The following is a 16,371-nucleotide window of genomic DNA, read 5'->3' as shown; positions in this document are numbered from 1 at the left end:
CGCTGCCCAAGCCGCGCGTGCGTGCCTGCGTCCGCGAGATCCCCTTCCGAAATGATCCGGAAATGAGGGGGCGGGGCGACTTCCGCCAGCACGCCGCCCGGGCTCGGCAAGCGCACCCGCTTGGGCGTCCCCTCTCCCTTCCTCTTTCCCTCGAGCTCTTTCCGGTGTGAGGCTCCCGAGCCGGAGGAATGAAGGGCGGCGCCGCCGCTGCAAGTAAGCGCTGGGCAAGTGCCTGCCCGTTGCGGGGGCGGAAGGGCCGTTAGTCTCCCGCCAGAGAAAGGGAGGCAGGGAGAAAGGAAGAAAGGAAGGGGCGGCCTTGAAGTGCCTGCGAAAGAGGGCAGGATACACACAAATCTACACCAGGTATGGGCAAACTTGGGCCTTCCAGGTATTTTGGACTTCCGCTCCCACCATTCCTAACAGCCTCAGGCCCCTTCCTTTTCCCCCTTAAGCGGCTGAGGGGGAAAAGGAAGGGGCCTGAGGCTGTTAGGAATGGTGGGAGCTGAAGTCCAAAACACCTGGAAGGCCCAAGTTTGCCCATACCTGCCACATAGCCATTTTGGGTCCCAGTCCTGGAGGAAAATAAATCATTGGACTGGAGCGTCCACGTTTTCTTATATCCAGAAGGGAATGGTAGCTCCTGGAACAAGAACCAAGGATACCGAGGGCCCACTGTAGCCATGCATGGGATGACACTGCTGTCGCTCAGTTGGATGTTTTGTAATCAGAGAATCAAAGAGTTGGAAGAGACCTCATGGGCCATCCAGTCCAACCCTCTGCCAAGAAGTAGGAATATTGCATTCAAAGCACCCCTGACAGATGGCCATCCAGCCTCTGTTTAAAAGCTTCTAAAGAAGGAGCCTCCACCACACTCCGGGGCAGAGAGTTGCACTGCTGAACGGCTCTCACAATCAGGAAGTTCTTCCTCATGTTCAGATGGAATCTCTTTTCTTGTAGTCTGAAGCCATTGTTCCGCGTCCTAGTCTCCAGGGAAGCAGAAAACAAGCTTGTTTCCTCCTCCCTGTGACTTCCTCTCACATATTTATACACGGCTATCATATCTCCTCTCAGCATTCTCTTCTTCAGGCTAAACATGCCCAGTTCCTTAAGCTGCTCCTCATAGGGATTGTTCTCCAGACCCTTGATCATTTTAGTCACCCTCCTCTGGACACATTCCACCTTGTCAATTGTGGTGCCCAGAATTGGACACAATATTCCAGGTGTGGTCTAACCAAGGCGGAATAGAGGGGTAGCATTACTTCCCTAGATCTAAACAAGTGGTTCTCAACCTGGGGTCCCCAGATGTTTTTGGCCTACAACTCCCAGAAATCCTAACTGCTGGTAAAATAGCTGGGATTTCTGGGAGTTGTAGACCAAAAACATCTCGGGACTCCAGATTGAGAACCACTGATCTAGATACTTTGCTCCTGTTGATGCAGCATATTTATTTATACCCCTTTTTATCTTCCCTGAAGGGGACTCAAAGCAGCTTGACATAAAAATGTTAGCACAGCATTTAAAATATTTATTTATTTATTTAATCTACTGCATTTCTATGCCACCCCTCTCAGACCAAAATTCCGAGTTTTGGTCTGCTGCCGGAAGGACAGCAGGAAGGGGGACATTCTGGCTTCCCTGTGCAGGAAGTTCCAGGCTCAAGGGGCAGCTACCGAGAAGGAAGGCCCACTCTCCCGTTCCATCCAATTGAGCTTGAGATGGAGCTGGGACTGAGAGAAGGGCCTCTCCTGAAAATCTCAGGGCTTGGGTGGTCAACTAAATTGCCTGGTCCTGAACTATCTAGGGCTTTAAAGGTCATAACCAGTGCTTTGAATTGCATCTGGAAACAGACTGGTAGCCAGTGGAGCTACTGCAGGAGGGGAGTTGTCTTCTCCCTGTAGCATGCCCTAGTGAGCAACCTGGCTGCAGCTCTTTGGACCAGCTGAAGTTTCCAAGCACTCTTCAGAGGCAGCCCCACATAGAGTGAGTTACAGTAATCCAGATAGGATGTCACTAAAACATGGACTACCGTGGCCAGATAAGGCTTCTCTAGGAATGGGAGCAGTTGGCGCACAAGTTTTAATTGTTTAAAGGCCCTCCCAGCCACCGCAGATGCCTGGGTTCAATTTAGAGTCCAGAACTGAAGCATTTCAAAGTGATGCTTCAGAGAAGTGTGTGTTGTGTCTATACATGGCAGGCAACCTGGATGAATCAATCTTCCTTATATGGATATACAACTCTAGTTGCCTCTCAGAAAATCTTTCTCTCACACTTTGTTATGATTACAGTGTGTTCACAGCAGATTCAAGTAGAATACAAGCCAAGCTTTCAGAGTTTTGGAGATCATTTTGTTAAGTGGTCATAACTTTGCATTAGATTGTTGCTGTTCTGCTTAGAGCAACTGTTGGCCACCTCTTTGTAAACTGACATCTTAACACAAAAAAAAAGTTTCCAACTTATGGGAACCCAAAGGGAAACCTAATGCAGGGTTTTCTATGGCTGAAAGTGTACCTTGCCCAAGGGTTATCAGGCCAAGCTGGTAGTCAAAACCTTATCTCGGCTCATAGCACAACACTCAAGCCACTGTTCCATGCTGGTGCTTATAAAGCGATATTCCAGGTTTTCTGGATTAAAACTCCCAGCATACTTTGTCTGGGGGTTATATCCAATAGCATTTGGTTCCTCACATTTATCATCCTAACATAGAACTTCTGAAATTATTATTTTAATGTTTGCATGTACATTTTGAAATATAAGAATATTTAACTTCAACGTAAATAAGTCTATTATGCACAGTGAGATATAGTTGTAGTATGCTTCCTGTACAATGGAAGGTCCAGAAGCTAATGTGTTTGGGAAACGATCTAATTCTTGAAGTTATATAAACGTAGTGCACTGTTCCCTTAATCCTGTTCTGTGGTGAATTGCTGGTCCAGCACCATGGTCCAGGAAGTAATCTTTACACAGAATCATTTCTCTCTTCCTTCTGTATATCATTCATGATGTCTTCCTAACTTGATGTTTAAATGTATAAACCTATATAACTTGAGCACTTTAGTTGGAAATACAATATGGTTTTGTAACAAAGAATTTCTAATGTCTTGCATTTCAGATTGCTGGAGGTCAAACCAAGGCAGCAATATGGACTCACTGGAGGAGACTGGAGGTTCCTCAGCAGAGGAAACTGGAAATTCTTCAACTGAGAACTATTTTGTGAATTATACTTTCACCGATCGTTCTCATTCAGGCCGTGTGGCCCAAGGAATTATGAAGTTGTGCCTAGAGGATGAGCTCTTTGCTGATGTTACCATTTCGGTGGAAGGCAAAGAATTTCAATTACACCGACTTGTTCTCTCTGCTCAGAGTTGCTTCTTCCGTTCTATGTTCACATCCAACCTAAAGGAGGCACATAACCGGGTGATTGAGTTACAAGATGTCAGCGAGAGTGTCTTTCAGCTCCTGGTGGACTACATATATCATGGAACTGTGAAACTGAGGGCAGAAGATTTGCAGGAGACATATGAAGTGGCAGATATGTACCAACTAACTGCCCTCTTTGAGGAGTGCTCTCGTTTCTTGGCTCGAACAGTGCAAGTGAAAAACTGTTTGCAGATTATGTGGTTGGCTGATCAGCACAGCGATGTGGGACTCTACACAGCTGCCAAGCACTGTGCCAAGTCATACTTAGCACAACTTCAGGAAACAGAGGAGTTTTTGCACCTTCCTCTTCGTCTCCTGACAGATATTATCTCAGGTAGGTAGAATTGTCATTCGTTGTCCAATATACACTCTACACCAAGAACTGGGCAGGAGTGCACTCTTTCTTTTCTGCTATGGGCCTCTGGCTTTTAATGCCATCAACCTTGGTGTCGTAGGATTATTGAGGATGGACTATTTTACAATTCTGATTTTTATTTTTTGTGAAGGGACATTTCTGGAAGATGGTCAAAGACTTTATTTCCTTGGTTCGGGTGGGGGTCCATTCCATCCCCATTTTATTTTATTTAATACATTCTATATATTTATGATATTTAATCTCCATGGAAAGAGATATGAAGATTGGGAGTTCAATCCCTCCAGCATACACATCACATCTAGTTCTATTTTTGTTCATATTACAAGGGAAGCTGTGAAATTCTGAACTGATATATAAAGTCAGCAATTCACTGATTAACAGATAATAAATGTAAACTTAATCCAGCACAAGAAGTGCTCATCATTAATGGAATGACCATCCTGGACATACTGTATGACCCTAGAAAATTCATAATCTGAAGATGGTCAGATATAAAGCTAAATCCAGGAGATACGCATCAACTACACTCAGTGCTGGATCATGATATGTTCTAGTTACATAACAACTTAACAATTACAATGTGATTTATATGGGGTTATCTTTGAGATGTGTCTGGTATTTCTGTTTGTTGAAAATTCAGTGCCCAGTTTGACTAGGAGAACCAGGTTTCAGCATGTAATCCAACTACTGTATTGACTTTTTATATAATTTGGACCCAGTTCAAAGTGCTAGTAGTATGCATGTATGGTTTAGTGTTCTATATGCTAATATTATTAAGATCAACCTCAGCAAGTCAATTCCTTGTTACATTTTGTTGGAACAAGGAAGAACACTTTGCTGAAACGTTGGAATGTCCTGCCTTGAGACTGTGTCCTCTCCTGGGCACCCAGTGCTCAACACGATCTTGTTAAAGATCTTGTTTTGGTCTTCAGAAACTGGACCACTCTCCCTCAGCTTCTCTGAATTGGTTTGTAAATCTTTTGTTTCTAAATTTTGAGGTTATTTCTTTTTCTAATTTTTATTTGCTTGGCTTTTCCATAGTTGTTCGCTTAGTTTTGTTACTTCTATTTTTTATATATAACTTCTGCTTTTATCCACCCTGGGTTGTATGATGAAAGGTGGGATTAACTATTTTAAATAATAAACACATTTCTATATACTTGAAGCCTACATAATGTAAAGGTGAAGTTTAAAAATCTTATAACTTTAAAAAATACTCGTTAGAAATTAGAAAACCTGGAGGAAAATGGGAGTATATTGTTTTTAAAAAGTTGCTTCAGAATCTTTATACAAATACCACATATGACATTTTAAGTGAGGGGCAGATCACTCTTTTAAAATAATAAAAGTGTCAATAATGAAAGCTAGCAAAAATCTCTATAAAACAATATTTTCTTAGGATGTTTATGTTTGGATTATAATTTTGGAGGTGGGGTTAATACTTTAATATTTGTACCTCCTCTAGAATGCTGCAAAGCTCAGTTAGTGAACAAGGTCTTTTGCAACTCATGCAAAGATTAGCCATAATTTCTTAGTTCATAGTTCAGCTCTGAGACAACAATCTATACTGAATGTAATGTTTTACTTAGCTGAAAATGAAAGCCACTGTACACCAATAATGAGGGAAATGCAGTCAGCTTTTGGATTTTGCACCCACTTTTTGAAATTATTTTTTTTTAATTCTAAAAAGCAAACCTTGATTTTGTTATTTTATAAAAGGAGACCATTTTACTACGTCAGTGTATATAATGGGACGAACATCCATAGATTTTGGTATTAGTATATACCAAGAGTACACTGCCATTTATTGATCAAATGTTAAATCCCAATCAGTTGATACGTTGTTCCCCTAAATAGACTGATCATGAATTGCTTTCATAGTTAGATATACTTTCCAAAATAAATGAAATTTGTTACATTATAGTTTACATACATCTATATTTTACTATTTTGTTCTGTGTGAGCAGAAAATAAACTTGTAAGAAAAATTAAAATAATGTGTTGTTTACACAAAACTGATGCAAGGGAGCTTTGTGGTCAACCAGTGATAATGTATCTGGAGGCATAGTTGAGATCTACACACTGAATTTGTACTCCTCCACTAGCAGAACGGACTCTGCTAAGTAAATGTATTCCCTTCTCCTTGATATCTGCCCCAACGCAAACCTGCCCCACAAAGTTGTGCCTTTTGTGGGGGAGTAAGGAGAAGTCTGCTCTCCTGACATTGAGTTATGAACAAGTGATCTCTGTTCAGGCTTTGGAGCCAAGCCAGCTGTTGCAGAGCCAGTGCCACACAAAAGGTTTTCTGGAAAAAAAACAGACATTAGGTCTAGAAGGTAATCATGGCTTACATATTTATGTTTACATGTTCAAAATTTCTGTAGTATTGAGTAATTATGCAGTTCCTGTGACTCATACTCTGCAACTCTAATCCATCCCTCTGATCTTGTGATCTCATCCACAGAAATCCATTTGCATCTAAGTGACCTAGTAGCCTGCTTTAAGAAGCTGGAAATTATAGTTCATAAAAGGTTTCATTTTCTACAACTTTCTGGAAAAACAGATTTTACAGTAGCAATGTACAGTTCAATAGTATTATTCATTGCTTAAAAACGGCAGACTAGGACCTAATGAGGTACATTTCTCTGATAGAAATGTTTCCCTGAGTAAAACTGAGAGGCAGCGTTACAACTCTTCCCATTGCAGTTCCTGTGAGACCCTCCCCCAGCCTAATCTAGAGCCAAATGGCACCATGAGTTGATGGGGAGAGAATGTTGATGCTGTGGTGCTCTAGCACCAGTGCAGTGGTCTCTTTAGGCCTTAGCGTATTTCACCTTTGAGTTCAACATCTTTTAGTTCAGGCAATAGAATATCTACTTTTAATTGGAATTCTCTCTTATGAAATTGAAATTAAAGTTGATGTCAATAAATATTAACAAGTCAATTGACTAGTCCACCATGTTTGGCTTTCTACTTTCAGTATTTGCAATAGTGATCAGTAGAAAACATATCTATATTTACTTGTTGTTTGCCTCCAAGTAGTTTCCAACCTGGGTCGACCTCATTACAGGGTTTTCTTGGCAAGATGTGTTCAGAAGAACTTTGCCATTGCTTTCCTCTGAGGGAGTGTGATGTGCCCAAGGTCAGTCAGTGGGTTTCATGGCCAAAAGATCTCCAGAGTTGTAGTCCAACACTCAAACCACCTGTATTTATTTAGGCTCATAAAAACCATGCAGCCTTCAAATAGTAACTGGTCATGTAAGAGGATGATTAAACTCTATGTTGGGATACTTTATCTCAGGAAATATGGAACATAAACCAAATTTGATGATACCAATTCTGATAGAATTAGATTTGAAAGGGAAATCTCCAGATCCACTTACAGTTAGTGATAGGATTAACGTCTCCTTTCTTATCCCATATTTCCGCCAAATGAAGGCAAAAAATGCTAGTCAATTGCCATAGAAAAATGTGCATGCAATCTCATACAGCCAGGCTATGCCTGTCAGAGTGATGTTGCTTCTCATATAACTCTTACTATGGAAAGAATGTTGCCTTCCTTTTGGGTGTTGCTTGTTTTCAGGGAACAAGGCAGTCAGTCACAAGTTGCAGAATAGCAAGAGATCAACTTTCTTATCATCAGCTCAACAGACTTTCATTTGGCATGTTAGCAGAACTTGCATTTGGTTTACTACTGTTTCATGAAAAGTGTTGCTGAGCCAAGGAGATATCCATTTATGGGTAAGAACAAAAAGCGAAGTGAAATGGTCCAAGTGGGTGAAAGAGTAGGAGACAGCCATCAGATGGAGCTAGTAAATGAACTATCAGGTTCAGAATCTAAAATAAAGATCAGGCCACCATATCAGCTTAAATATCTTGTTAACTGAAATATTTTTAGAGACTGAAGGTTGAGTCTCAGATCAAGTTGTCTTATTAGTAGTAGCCAAAGTAATTGTGAGTTAATGACATGATTTTCAGTGTGCTATTTTCTTACACATTATAGTAAGAACTGACACATATTTTCAAATAATAAACTACTTTATCTACAAGAGACATATGATGATACAGAATTTTATTTGAGCCTACAAATCCATGCCAGCACTTGTTTTGTAGAAATCAAGGTAAAATTAGCAGGTTTCATGGAAAGCATTCATAACTGAGCTGTATTTAAAAATTGTGCTACCAAGCCCACTGTTCCACTTTTACAAGTGCCATCTCTATTAACCTGCTGACTTCTACAATCACTGATCTCATTACTAGTAATGAGATCAACCAAACAAAGCTAGCTATCCCGCAGAGAGAAAAGCTTGCTGTCTTGGGAGACTAGAAATTGTGCCTTTCCTTGTAACAATCAGAAAGTCCATGATAAATCAGGCTCATATCGTACTGAAGAGTAAATAATCCAAATGGTTTTAAATATTTCTGAAGAATGCATCTGTTTGAAATATGTTAAGAAATGAAATTAACGGTTGTGACCTTTAGTATGACTGGAATCTTTTTTTTCTCATTAAAACCACACAGAATAGGTTAAGTCTGTATAAGAAAATATTGGAAGTGTTAGTCTGCTACAACAGCATTCTCACGGTCCTCTATAAATTATCACATGGCAAGGAATACGAAACTTTTTCCCAGGTAGTTGAATGCTAAATGAAATCTTTTGTTTTAACTGTAGGAGGAAAGATCTAGTGATCTAATATTGGCATCATATTTCCCATCTAAACCCATGAATTATCTGGGATGATCCCAGGTAGCTCACCTTCTTTCACTTTTGTGTTCTTCTGTAGAATGACATTATAAATAAACCAAATGTTTTGGGGGGAAAGTGGGAGTACCATGCAATGCAAGTTGAATACTTCATGATTTTTATCTTTGCAATCTTACAGATGGGGTTCCATGTTCTCAGAATCCAACAGCTGCCATAGAAACCTGGATTGGCTTTAATAAAGAAGAGCGTGCAGGTTTTTCAGAGATACTGCGATCAAGTTTAAAGGTATATAATTTGTGAGTCCAGGGTTTTTAAATTTAGAACATTTTAGATGCAAATTTGTGAAGAGTAGATAGGCAAATATCTTGGCCTCTGCCATAATAGAAGACTCCAGGATTACACAATGAAATGGAATGATGAGAAAATCAGATTAGAGAAAAGGAGGTACTCTTTACACCATCCATGTCTAAATTATACTGCTCAACACAAGATGTTATGATGGTCACCAGCTTTGTGAGCCTTAGAGCAACTAATGAAAGAAGAGAGCTCCATTTTCAAAGACATTATGGTTCGTAGTTCCAGTTGCTGAGAAACAGAAGCAGGAAGGTGCCATTACTTGTAGCTGACCCATAATCATCAACTGTGAGAACATAAAGCAGCACTCATCTTAGCCATCATAGTTCATCCCCTTCCTTATCTGCAATCAGGTGGCAATTATGCTGAAAATGTATTGTCGAAGGCTTTCATGGCCAGAATCACTGGGTTGTTTTAGGTTTTTTGGGCTATATGGCCATGTTCTAGAGGCATTCTCTCCGGATATTTCGTCTCACTACCGCTGAGGGTGCTTGCCGTAGATGCAGGCGAAATGTCAGGAGAGAATGCCTCTAGAACATGGCCGTATAGCCCGAAAAAACCTACAGAAACCCTATGCTGAAAATACTAGGTACTTTGGGTGCTGGGGTGACTTAATATTTGCTTAAAGAAGTGAAAATACTAATTTGAAGTGCCATTTCAATTTTGCTAGTTTGGCATTTCCATACGTGTTTCTAAGGGACTGGGTACAATTATGCATCTCACCTAGGGCCCCTTTCATAACAATTAGAGCACTGTGGTTCCACTTAAATTGCCACTTTTCTATCCTGTGGTTGTGCATTCCAGTTAGGAGGGAGTACTTAGAAGTCTCTGTTAGAGAGGTCTAGTACCTCTCCAAATGAGAAATTGCAGGATTCCATAAGATGACTCCGTGGCAGCTAAAGCAGAAACAGTGGTATAATTGTGCAAAATGAAAGAGCCAATAATGTTTGGCCTGAAATAAAAGGATAATGAGAGACTTGAGTCCCAGTATGCAGCCTGCAAATGGCCTGATACCTTGTGGGACAAGGTGTCAGGTCCAACTTAGCAAATTTCTTATTGTGTGAATTTCTGGACAAAGACCCATGCAAGTCTAATGAACGTTCATTTACATCCCTAGGAAATTGGAGAGAAGGTTCATATCTACCTGATTGGAAAGGAGTCATCTCGAACACATTCTCTTGCTGTCTCGCTGCACTGTGCTGATGACGACTCAATTTCTGTTAGCGGTCAAAACAGCTTGTGCCACCAGATTACTGCAGCCTGCAAGCATGGTAGTGACCTCTATGTTGTTGGAGGATCCATTCCACGCCGCATGTGGAAATGCAACAACACCACAATAGACTGGGAATGGTGTGCACCTCTGCCCCGTGACAGGCTTCAACACACTCTGGTTTCTGTTCCCAGTAAGGATGCCATCTATTCACTGGGTGGCAAGACGCTGCAAGATATCCTCTCTAATGCAGTCATATACTACAGAGTCAGAGACAATGTATGGACAGAAACTAGCCAGCTGGAAGTAGCCGTGTCTGGAGCTACAGGTGTAAATCTCAATGGCGTCATTTATTTGTTGGGTGGTGAGGAGAATGACCTGGACTTTTTTACCAAGCCTTCACGGCTTATCCAGTGCTATGACACCAACACAGAAAAGTGCCATGTGAAGCCTTATGTGTTACCTTTTGCAGGCTGCATGCATGCCGCAGTGCACAAGGACCTAGTGTTTATAGTAGCAGAGGGGGATTCACTGTTGTGCTATAATCCTCTCCTGGATAGCTTCACCAGGCTCTGTTTGCCAGATGCCTGGAGTTCAGTGCCATCCCTCTGGAAAATTGCTAGCTGTAATGGGAACATCTACATCTTCCGAGATCGCTACAAAAAGGGAGATGCCAACACCTTCAAACTCAATCCGGCCACCTCTGTGGTAGCTGTCAACAGTGGTCTCAAAGTGCTCCTTACAAATCTACAATTTGTTTTGGCATGAGAGAAGAAAAACCTATTGCTAGAACACTAATAATACATTCCATTAAGCAGGGCGGAGATGCATAGACCCCATAGCACCGGCTCTTTGAGGCAGACTGCAGTACTTGTAGACAATTCCACCCTTTCTTCAAACCTTCAGTCACAAACAAGCAACACCACTACCGTACCTGCTGCAACACTAGCCCTTAATTAATGGGACCACAGACCTGTCTAGCTTATTGCTAACACTGTAGTCCTCTGCTGGTCAGCTTTTATACCCCAAAGGTGAAAGTCTTCTTAGGCTTACATCTTTTACCACCAGCAAACACTTGTCCAAGCTGTTTAACCATTCCTTCAGTTACTTAAGAGCGTCCCATATTGCAGGTTGTGTAATCCTTCAAGTTATAAAACATCCCTGGAAGGTGCAATTATTAATCAAGTTCTGAAGGTTCCCTCTTCATTAGGGTTGCAGAAGACAATTAAGCCAAAGGTACTGAAAGTAATACACCCTGTAGTTTTCTAGATTGTACTAAGAATAGAGGAGACCACTATTCTGTGCTATCCAGCTCCCTGGCAGGAAAAGAAAAGCTGCCATTGCACCAATGCTGGGGTGCCCTGTCCTGAAACTTAGTTTCAAACTTATCTGTTGATACTGTAAACCATTTGAGGTACAAGACTCAATAAAGGCCTCTACTGAAACAATACAGTGGTTTTATTGCTTGTATTTGAGACAGAAGCACTGACGAGTGGTTCCATTCATCTACTTTGAAATAATAAACAAGAGACAGTAAAGGCCAAATATGGTGTCAAAGCTCGGGGCTGTAGTTTTTTTATTCTAATGCTGCAGAAAGCTTACTGTTTGGTACCTGAGGCAACTGTAGTCCATTTCTAAATAACATCTTAGGAACCAGGTGTTTTCAGACGATTATTCTCCATCTGTTCTGATGATTTCTGTTCTCCTTTGTGTAGTTCTTGCTCCGATTGTGAAGGACTTCCAACTGTTACACACTTATGAAAGTCCTCTAGCAACTGAACTTGTTTATTGCGGACAATGATATGAGGACGGATCTTAGCAATGGCTTCTATTGCTTCTCGAGGGGTCCACTGGTGAAGCTATGAAGGCAGAAAAGCCAAGTGAAAAAAAATCTTCTAAACGGGAAACAAAGTAATGTATGCAGTACAGTGGGAAGTTATTTCACAATGCACTCCTATTTAGTAGACTTAGAAATTATTTCTTTCCAACTATACAAGCCTTTCAACTGAAATCTGCCTTGACCTGATCCCAGCAAAGTGTATCTCATCCTCTCTTTCTTTCTGCTCTCGCAAAGGGAAGGATGATTTCTGAACTGCTTTCCATTTTGTTTTAACAGCAGGATTGTAAGCTTCTGCACTGTCCAAATATCACATAAGGATAAATGGGACATAAAGCTAGATCAAAATCTTGTTCTAAAAACTTACAATTATCTGCAATTAATTAACATGCATTCTCATTCCATTCAGTCCCTTAGTGGTATCTTTTTCTTCCATTTTGCAAAAGGCAAAGGGATTTCATGTTTTCACTCAGATGACGAAATAATCCTAGATTCATTCTAGTGACATGCAAGTTATCTGGAAGGCAGCCTTTTTTAGTCTAGTGATTAAAGTTAAAGGTTTCCCCTGACATTAAGTCTCGTCAAGTCCGACTCTTGGGGGTGGTGTTCATCTCCAATTCTAAGCCGAAGAGACACCTCCAAGGTCATGTGCATGGAGTGCCGTTACTTTCCCGCCAAAGCAGTACCTATTGATCTATTCACATTTGCATGTTTTCAAACTGCTAGGTTGGCAGAAGCTGGGGCTAACAGTGGGAGCTGACCCCACTACCTGGATTCAAATCGCCAACCTTTTGGTCAACAAGTTCAGCAGCTCAGTGGGTCAACCTGCTGTACCAGCAAGGGTCCCTACTGATTACTAAATCAAATACCCCAGCTGCTAAACCTGGATTTTGTTTCTTTATGACCCTACTGGGACCAGAGTACCAAGCCCAATAAAACTTCCACATCTTCTCATGTCCTTGAGCAGAAGCACTGTTATGGTATTACCAATGTAAGGCTTCCTTGCAATTGCCATCTTTTCTATCTGTACTAGGACAGCAATCTCTGGTCCTCCAGATGTTGATGAACTGTATCATCCATTAGCTGCAGCCCGTATTATAAATAACTATGACAGAAGCTGCAATCCAGGAAAATCTGGAAGACTACTAGTTATCCCCTGCAAATTAGCACAAACACTTCTTACTTGAATTAAGTAAGCAGCCACCATAGTGGCGCTACGAAAGCGGCCAGCTTTGCAGTGCACATAAACACTATTCCCACGTTCACGATGCTTCAGTAGAAACTCAACACCTTTGTGAAGGTTCTCCATCGAGGGGACTCCAGTTAGGTCCACGGTACTAAGGCGCAGCTGTTCTACTCCCATCGCCTCCCATTCCTGCAGGCAGCCCAGAAGACATAATCAGCCATTAGAAAAGGAAAGCAATGGAAAGGGTATTAGTGTATTGGCCAAAATCATGTGGGAACTTGAGTGGTAGTAATGTTACGTATTTAAAACACATGATTTTATTTCCTGGCCTTCAGAAAGAAAGTGAAAGGAAGCTTCTTAAAGTCCATCTCAAGTTCATTGCGGAAGGGGGAAGTGAAGACCAATGAACTTGAGAGGGCTGCACATCTAATGTAGTTTTTCCTTTTCCAAAATGGAAACAAAGCAACAATTGAATTCCTACTGAACACATGAAAGCATGATACTAGACCTTGACTAAGAATTGCAGCTTAAAGCTTTCAGGGCTGATGATTTCCCCTTTTCAGCCTAGAGAGTGCCTTTAGGCTGTAAGAATGACCCTGAGCCATATGCAGCCCTTGGGTCATACCATCCTTGCCGTTAAGATGTAACAGAATAATGTCACAAATTAAGACTTCAAACAAGAAGCATTCTCCCATAGCCTTTGTGGAAACAGATCAGGCTGAATTGTAAGCAATTCTCATTCAAATTTCTATGATCTTGTATTCCTTCCTGTCAAAATAATGTTTATATGTGTGTATACCTGTATGTATATCTATATTTCCATTTCCTTTAGTGGCTGTCATTTTCATCTTCACTTCTCTGGGAACACTGAAATTGGGTGGGACTCACCTGGGGAGAGCAACACAGGAAGCGAGTCTCATACTCTTCATTCATGGTGACCACTCCCCGAACATTTTCTTTGTCTACCAGCTACAAGAAAAAACAAAAACAAATGCATAGCCATATACCCTTTTCAAAAAACATCTATCTAGTTCGGTCTCCTCAAACAGCTGCCAGTAGTTTTCCTTCGATGCCAACTATAAACATCTGTTCAATTTAAATTGGCAGGCAAATGGCACAGAAATAAACTTAGAAATCCATTATTTTAATAGAAATCATAATAAACACTGGTATTCTATAAAAAGCAACATATGGAATGGCACAAATTTAAATTGAATTATAACTACCACTCAAAAGCAATGTGTTGAATGTCTAGATCAGCGTTTCTCAACATGAGGGTCGGGACCCCCGAGGGGGTTGCAAGAAGGTTTCAGAGAGGCCGCCAGACAATCAGAAAACATATTTCTGATGGTCTTAAGAACCCCTTTGGTAGAAAAGGGTGAAGATCTCTCTGCCTGTCCTTTTTCTTTTTGGAAACACCTCCCACCAAAAGCTTTCCTCTACTGTGATTGGCTGGCCTCTCAGACAAGGGGAGGGCTGTTTTTGAGACTCAAGGCAGGAGGGGAGAGCAGGCATGCTTGGCGCATGGCAGCGTGGTGCGCATGTGTGGGCAAGGGAGAGTGTGTGAGACTGCCGTGAGACCCTTCAAAGCATGGGAATGCTGTGAGACCCTTCAAAGCATGGGAATGCTGTGTGGGAAGTTTGTCCTAATTCTATTGTTGGTGGAGTTCAGAACGCTCTTTGATAGTAGGTAAACTATAAATGACTGACAACTGGAAAATAGAGGGAGAAAATGTGGAGGCCGTGACAGACTTTGTATTCCTAGGCGCAAAGATTACTGCAGATGCAGACTGTGGCCAGGAAATCAGAAGACGCTTACTTCTTGGGAGGAGAGCAATGTCCAGTCTCGATAAAATCGTAAAGAGTAGAGACATCAGACTGGCAACAAAGATCCGCCTAGTCAAAGCCATGGTATTCCATGTAGTCACCTACGGTTGTGAGAGCTGGACCTTAGGGAAGGCTGAGCGAAGAAAGATCGATGCTTTTGAGCTGTGGTGTTGGAGGAAAGTTCTGAGAGTGCCTTGGACTGCGAGAAGATCCAACCAGTCCTTCCTCCAGGAAATAAAGCCCGGCTGCTCATTGGAGGGAAGGATACTAGAGACAAAGTTGAAGTACTTTGGCCACATCATGAGGAGACAGCAAAGCCTAGAGAAGACAATTATGCTGGGGAAAGTGGAAGGCAAAAGGAAGAGGGGCCGACCAAGGGCAAGATGGATGGATGGCATCCTTGAAGTGACTGGACTGACCTTGAAGGAGCTGGGGGTGGTGACGGCCGACAGGGAGCTCTGGCGTGGGCTGGTCCATGAGGTCACGAAGAGTCGGAGACGACTGAACGAATGAACAACAACAAACTATAAATTCCAGCAACTATAACTCCCAAATGTCAAGGTCTATTTCCCCCCAAATCCACCAGTATTCACATTTGGGCATAATTGAGTATTTGTGCCAAGTTTGGTCCAAATCCACCATTGTTTTGAGTCCACAGTGCTCTCTAGATATAGGTGAACTACAACTCCAAAACTCGAGGCTGATGTCCACCAAACCCTTCCAGTGTTTTCTCTTAGTCGTGGGAGTTCTGTGTGCCAAGCTTGGTTCAATTCCATCATTGGTGGAGTTCAGAATGCTCTTTGACTGTAGGTTAACTATAAATCTATAAAACTGTCAAGTTGCATCCTGAGAAAAGTTCGGCTTTTCGGCCTGCTGCTCCCACAAGTTTGGGAGAGCGGGTGGGGAAATTGGGGGGCTGCGTTCTCTCTCCCTGGGGAAGGTGGCGTGGGTTCCAGGACCCCGCGGTGTCCCCACCTCCCCCCCGTCGTCGTCGTCGTGGCCTTCTCCTTCGGGGCCCGGTTTACCTGCCGGCAGCGTCCCCTGAGCGGCAGGGCGCCGAGGAGGACGGCGTGGTCGATGCGGCTGAACCAGGGCCTCTGCGAGCCGGGCACGCGCTCCCTGGCCAGCGTGTAGAGCAGCGTCGGGTAGAAGAGGAGCCGGGCGGCGCCGGGGCCCAGCGCGCTCCGGAGCACCATGGCCAGCTCGCCCGCGGCTTCACGCCATCGTCGCAGCGAGAGGGGAAGCGGCGGAGGAGGAGGAGGAGGAGGAGGGCCGCCTGGCGAGCTCATCCCGCGGCCGCCGCCCTCATCCTCGCGGCCCCGCCGAGAACAGCCTCAACCTCCGCGGAGATGGAAGGCGAACCGCCGCGCCTCAGGGGAGAGCCGGGCGCGCCCATTGGTGCGTTGGGAGAGGGGGGCGGCTTCTTTCCCTCCCTCGCGCGCCCAGCACGGACTCTCCC

The 16,371-nt window shown here is 42.8% G+C and overlaps 2 protein-coding genes across 3 annotated transcripts; one reads left to right on the top strand and one right to left on the bottom strand.

The window, feature by feature from the left end:
• Window positions 1–48: 48 nt before the first annotated feature.
• KBTBD4 (kelch repeat and BTB domain containing 4) lies at window positions 49–11,510 on the top strand. Its single transcript, XM_060762916.2, has 4 exons — window positions 49–213; window positions 3,110–3,751; window positions 8,677–8,783; window positions 9,970–11,510. The coding sequence occupies exons 1-4, from the start codon at window positions 189–191 to the stop codon at window positions 10,828–10,830; spliced, it is 1,635 nt and encodes a 544-aa protein (XP_060618899.2). The 5' UTR covers window positions 49–188; the 3' UTR covers window positions 10,831–11,510.
• PTPMT1 (protein tyrosine phosphatase mitochondrial 1) lies at window positions 5,598–16,361 on the bottom strand. 2 transcript variants are annotated; one of them, XM_067462784.1, is made up of 5 exons: window positions 15,938–16,361; window positions 13,974–14,054; window positions 13,083–13,274; window positions 11,675–11,921; window positions 5,598–6,098 (listed from the first exon to the last, which is right to left on the bottom strand). In XM_067462784.1, the coding sequence occupies exons 1-4, from the start codon at window positions 16,199–16,201 to the stop codon at window positions 11,709–11,711; spliced, it is 750 nt and encodes a 249-aa protein (XP_067318885.1). In that variant the 5' UTR covers window positions 16,202–16,361; the 3' UTR covers window positions 5,598–6,098; window positions 11,675–11,708. The 2 variants fall into 2 exon arrangements, with proteins under 2 accessions (XP_067318885.1, XP_060619011.2); XM_060763028.2 differs by lacking the exon at window positions 5,598–6,098 and having other exon boundaries at window positions 11,503–11,921; window positions 15,938–16,360.
• Window positions 16,362–16,371: the final 10 nt, after the last annotated feature.

Source organism: Anolis sagrei, chromosome 1, assembly GCF_037176765.1.
Source record: "Anolis sagrei isolate rAnoSag1 chromosome 1, rAnoSag1.mat, whole genome shotgun sequence".
Classification (NCBI taxonomy): Eukaryota; Metazoa; Chordata; class Lepidosauria; order Squamata; family Dactyloidae; genus Anolis; species Anolis sagrei.
Note: the sequence above shows the minus strand (reverse complement) of the source record. Positions and strands in the feature narration are given on the sequence as shown.

Coding starts and splice junctions, on each gene's coding strand:
- KBTBD4 (XM_060762916.2), top strand. CDS start 189: ATGAAGGGCGGCGCCGCCGCTGCAA. Junction 214..3,109: donor GGGCGGCGCCGCCGCTGCAA/GTAAGCGCTGGG, acceptor CTTGCATTTCAG/ATTGCTGGAGGTCAAACCAA. Junction 3,752..8,676: donor CCTGACAGATATTATCTCAG/GTAGGTAGAATT, acceptor GCAATCTTACAG/ATGGGGTTCCATGTTCTCAG.
- PTPMT1 (XM_067462784.1), bottom strand. CDS start 16,201: ATGAGCTCGCCAGGCGGCCCTCCTCCTCCTCCTCCTCCTCCGCCGCTT. Junction 14,055..15,937: donor TCAGGGGACGCTGCCGGCAG/GTAAACCGGGCC, acceptor TTTTTCTTGTAG/CTGGTAGACAAAGAAAATGT. Junction 13,275..13,973: donor TCCTGTGTTGCTCTCCCCAG/GTGAGTCCCACC, acceptor GGCTGCCTGCAG/GAATGGGAGGCGATGGGAGT.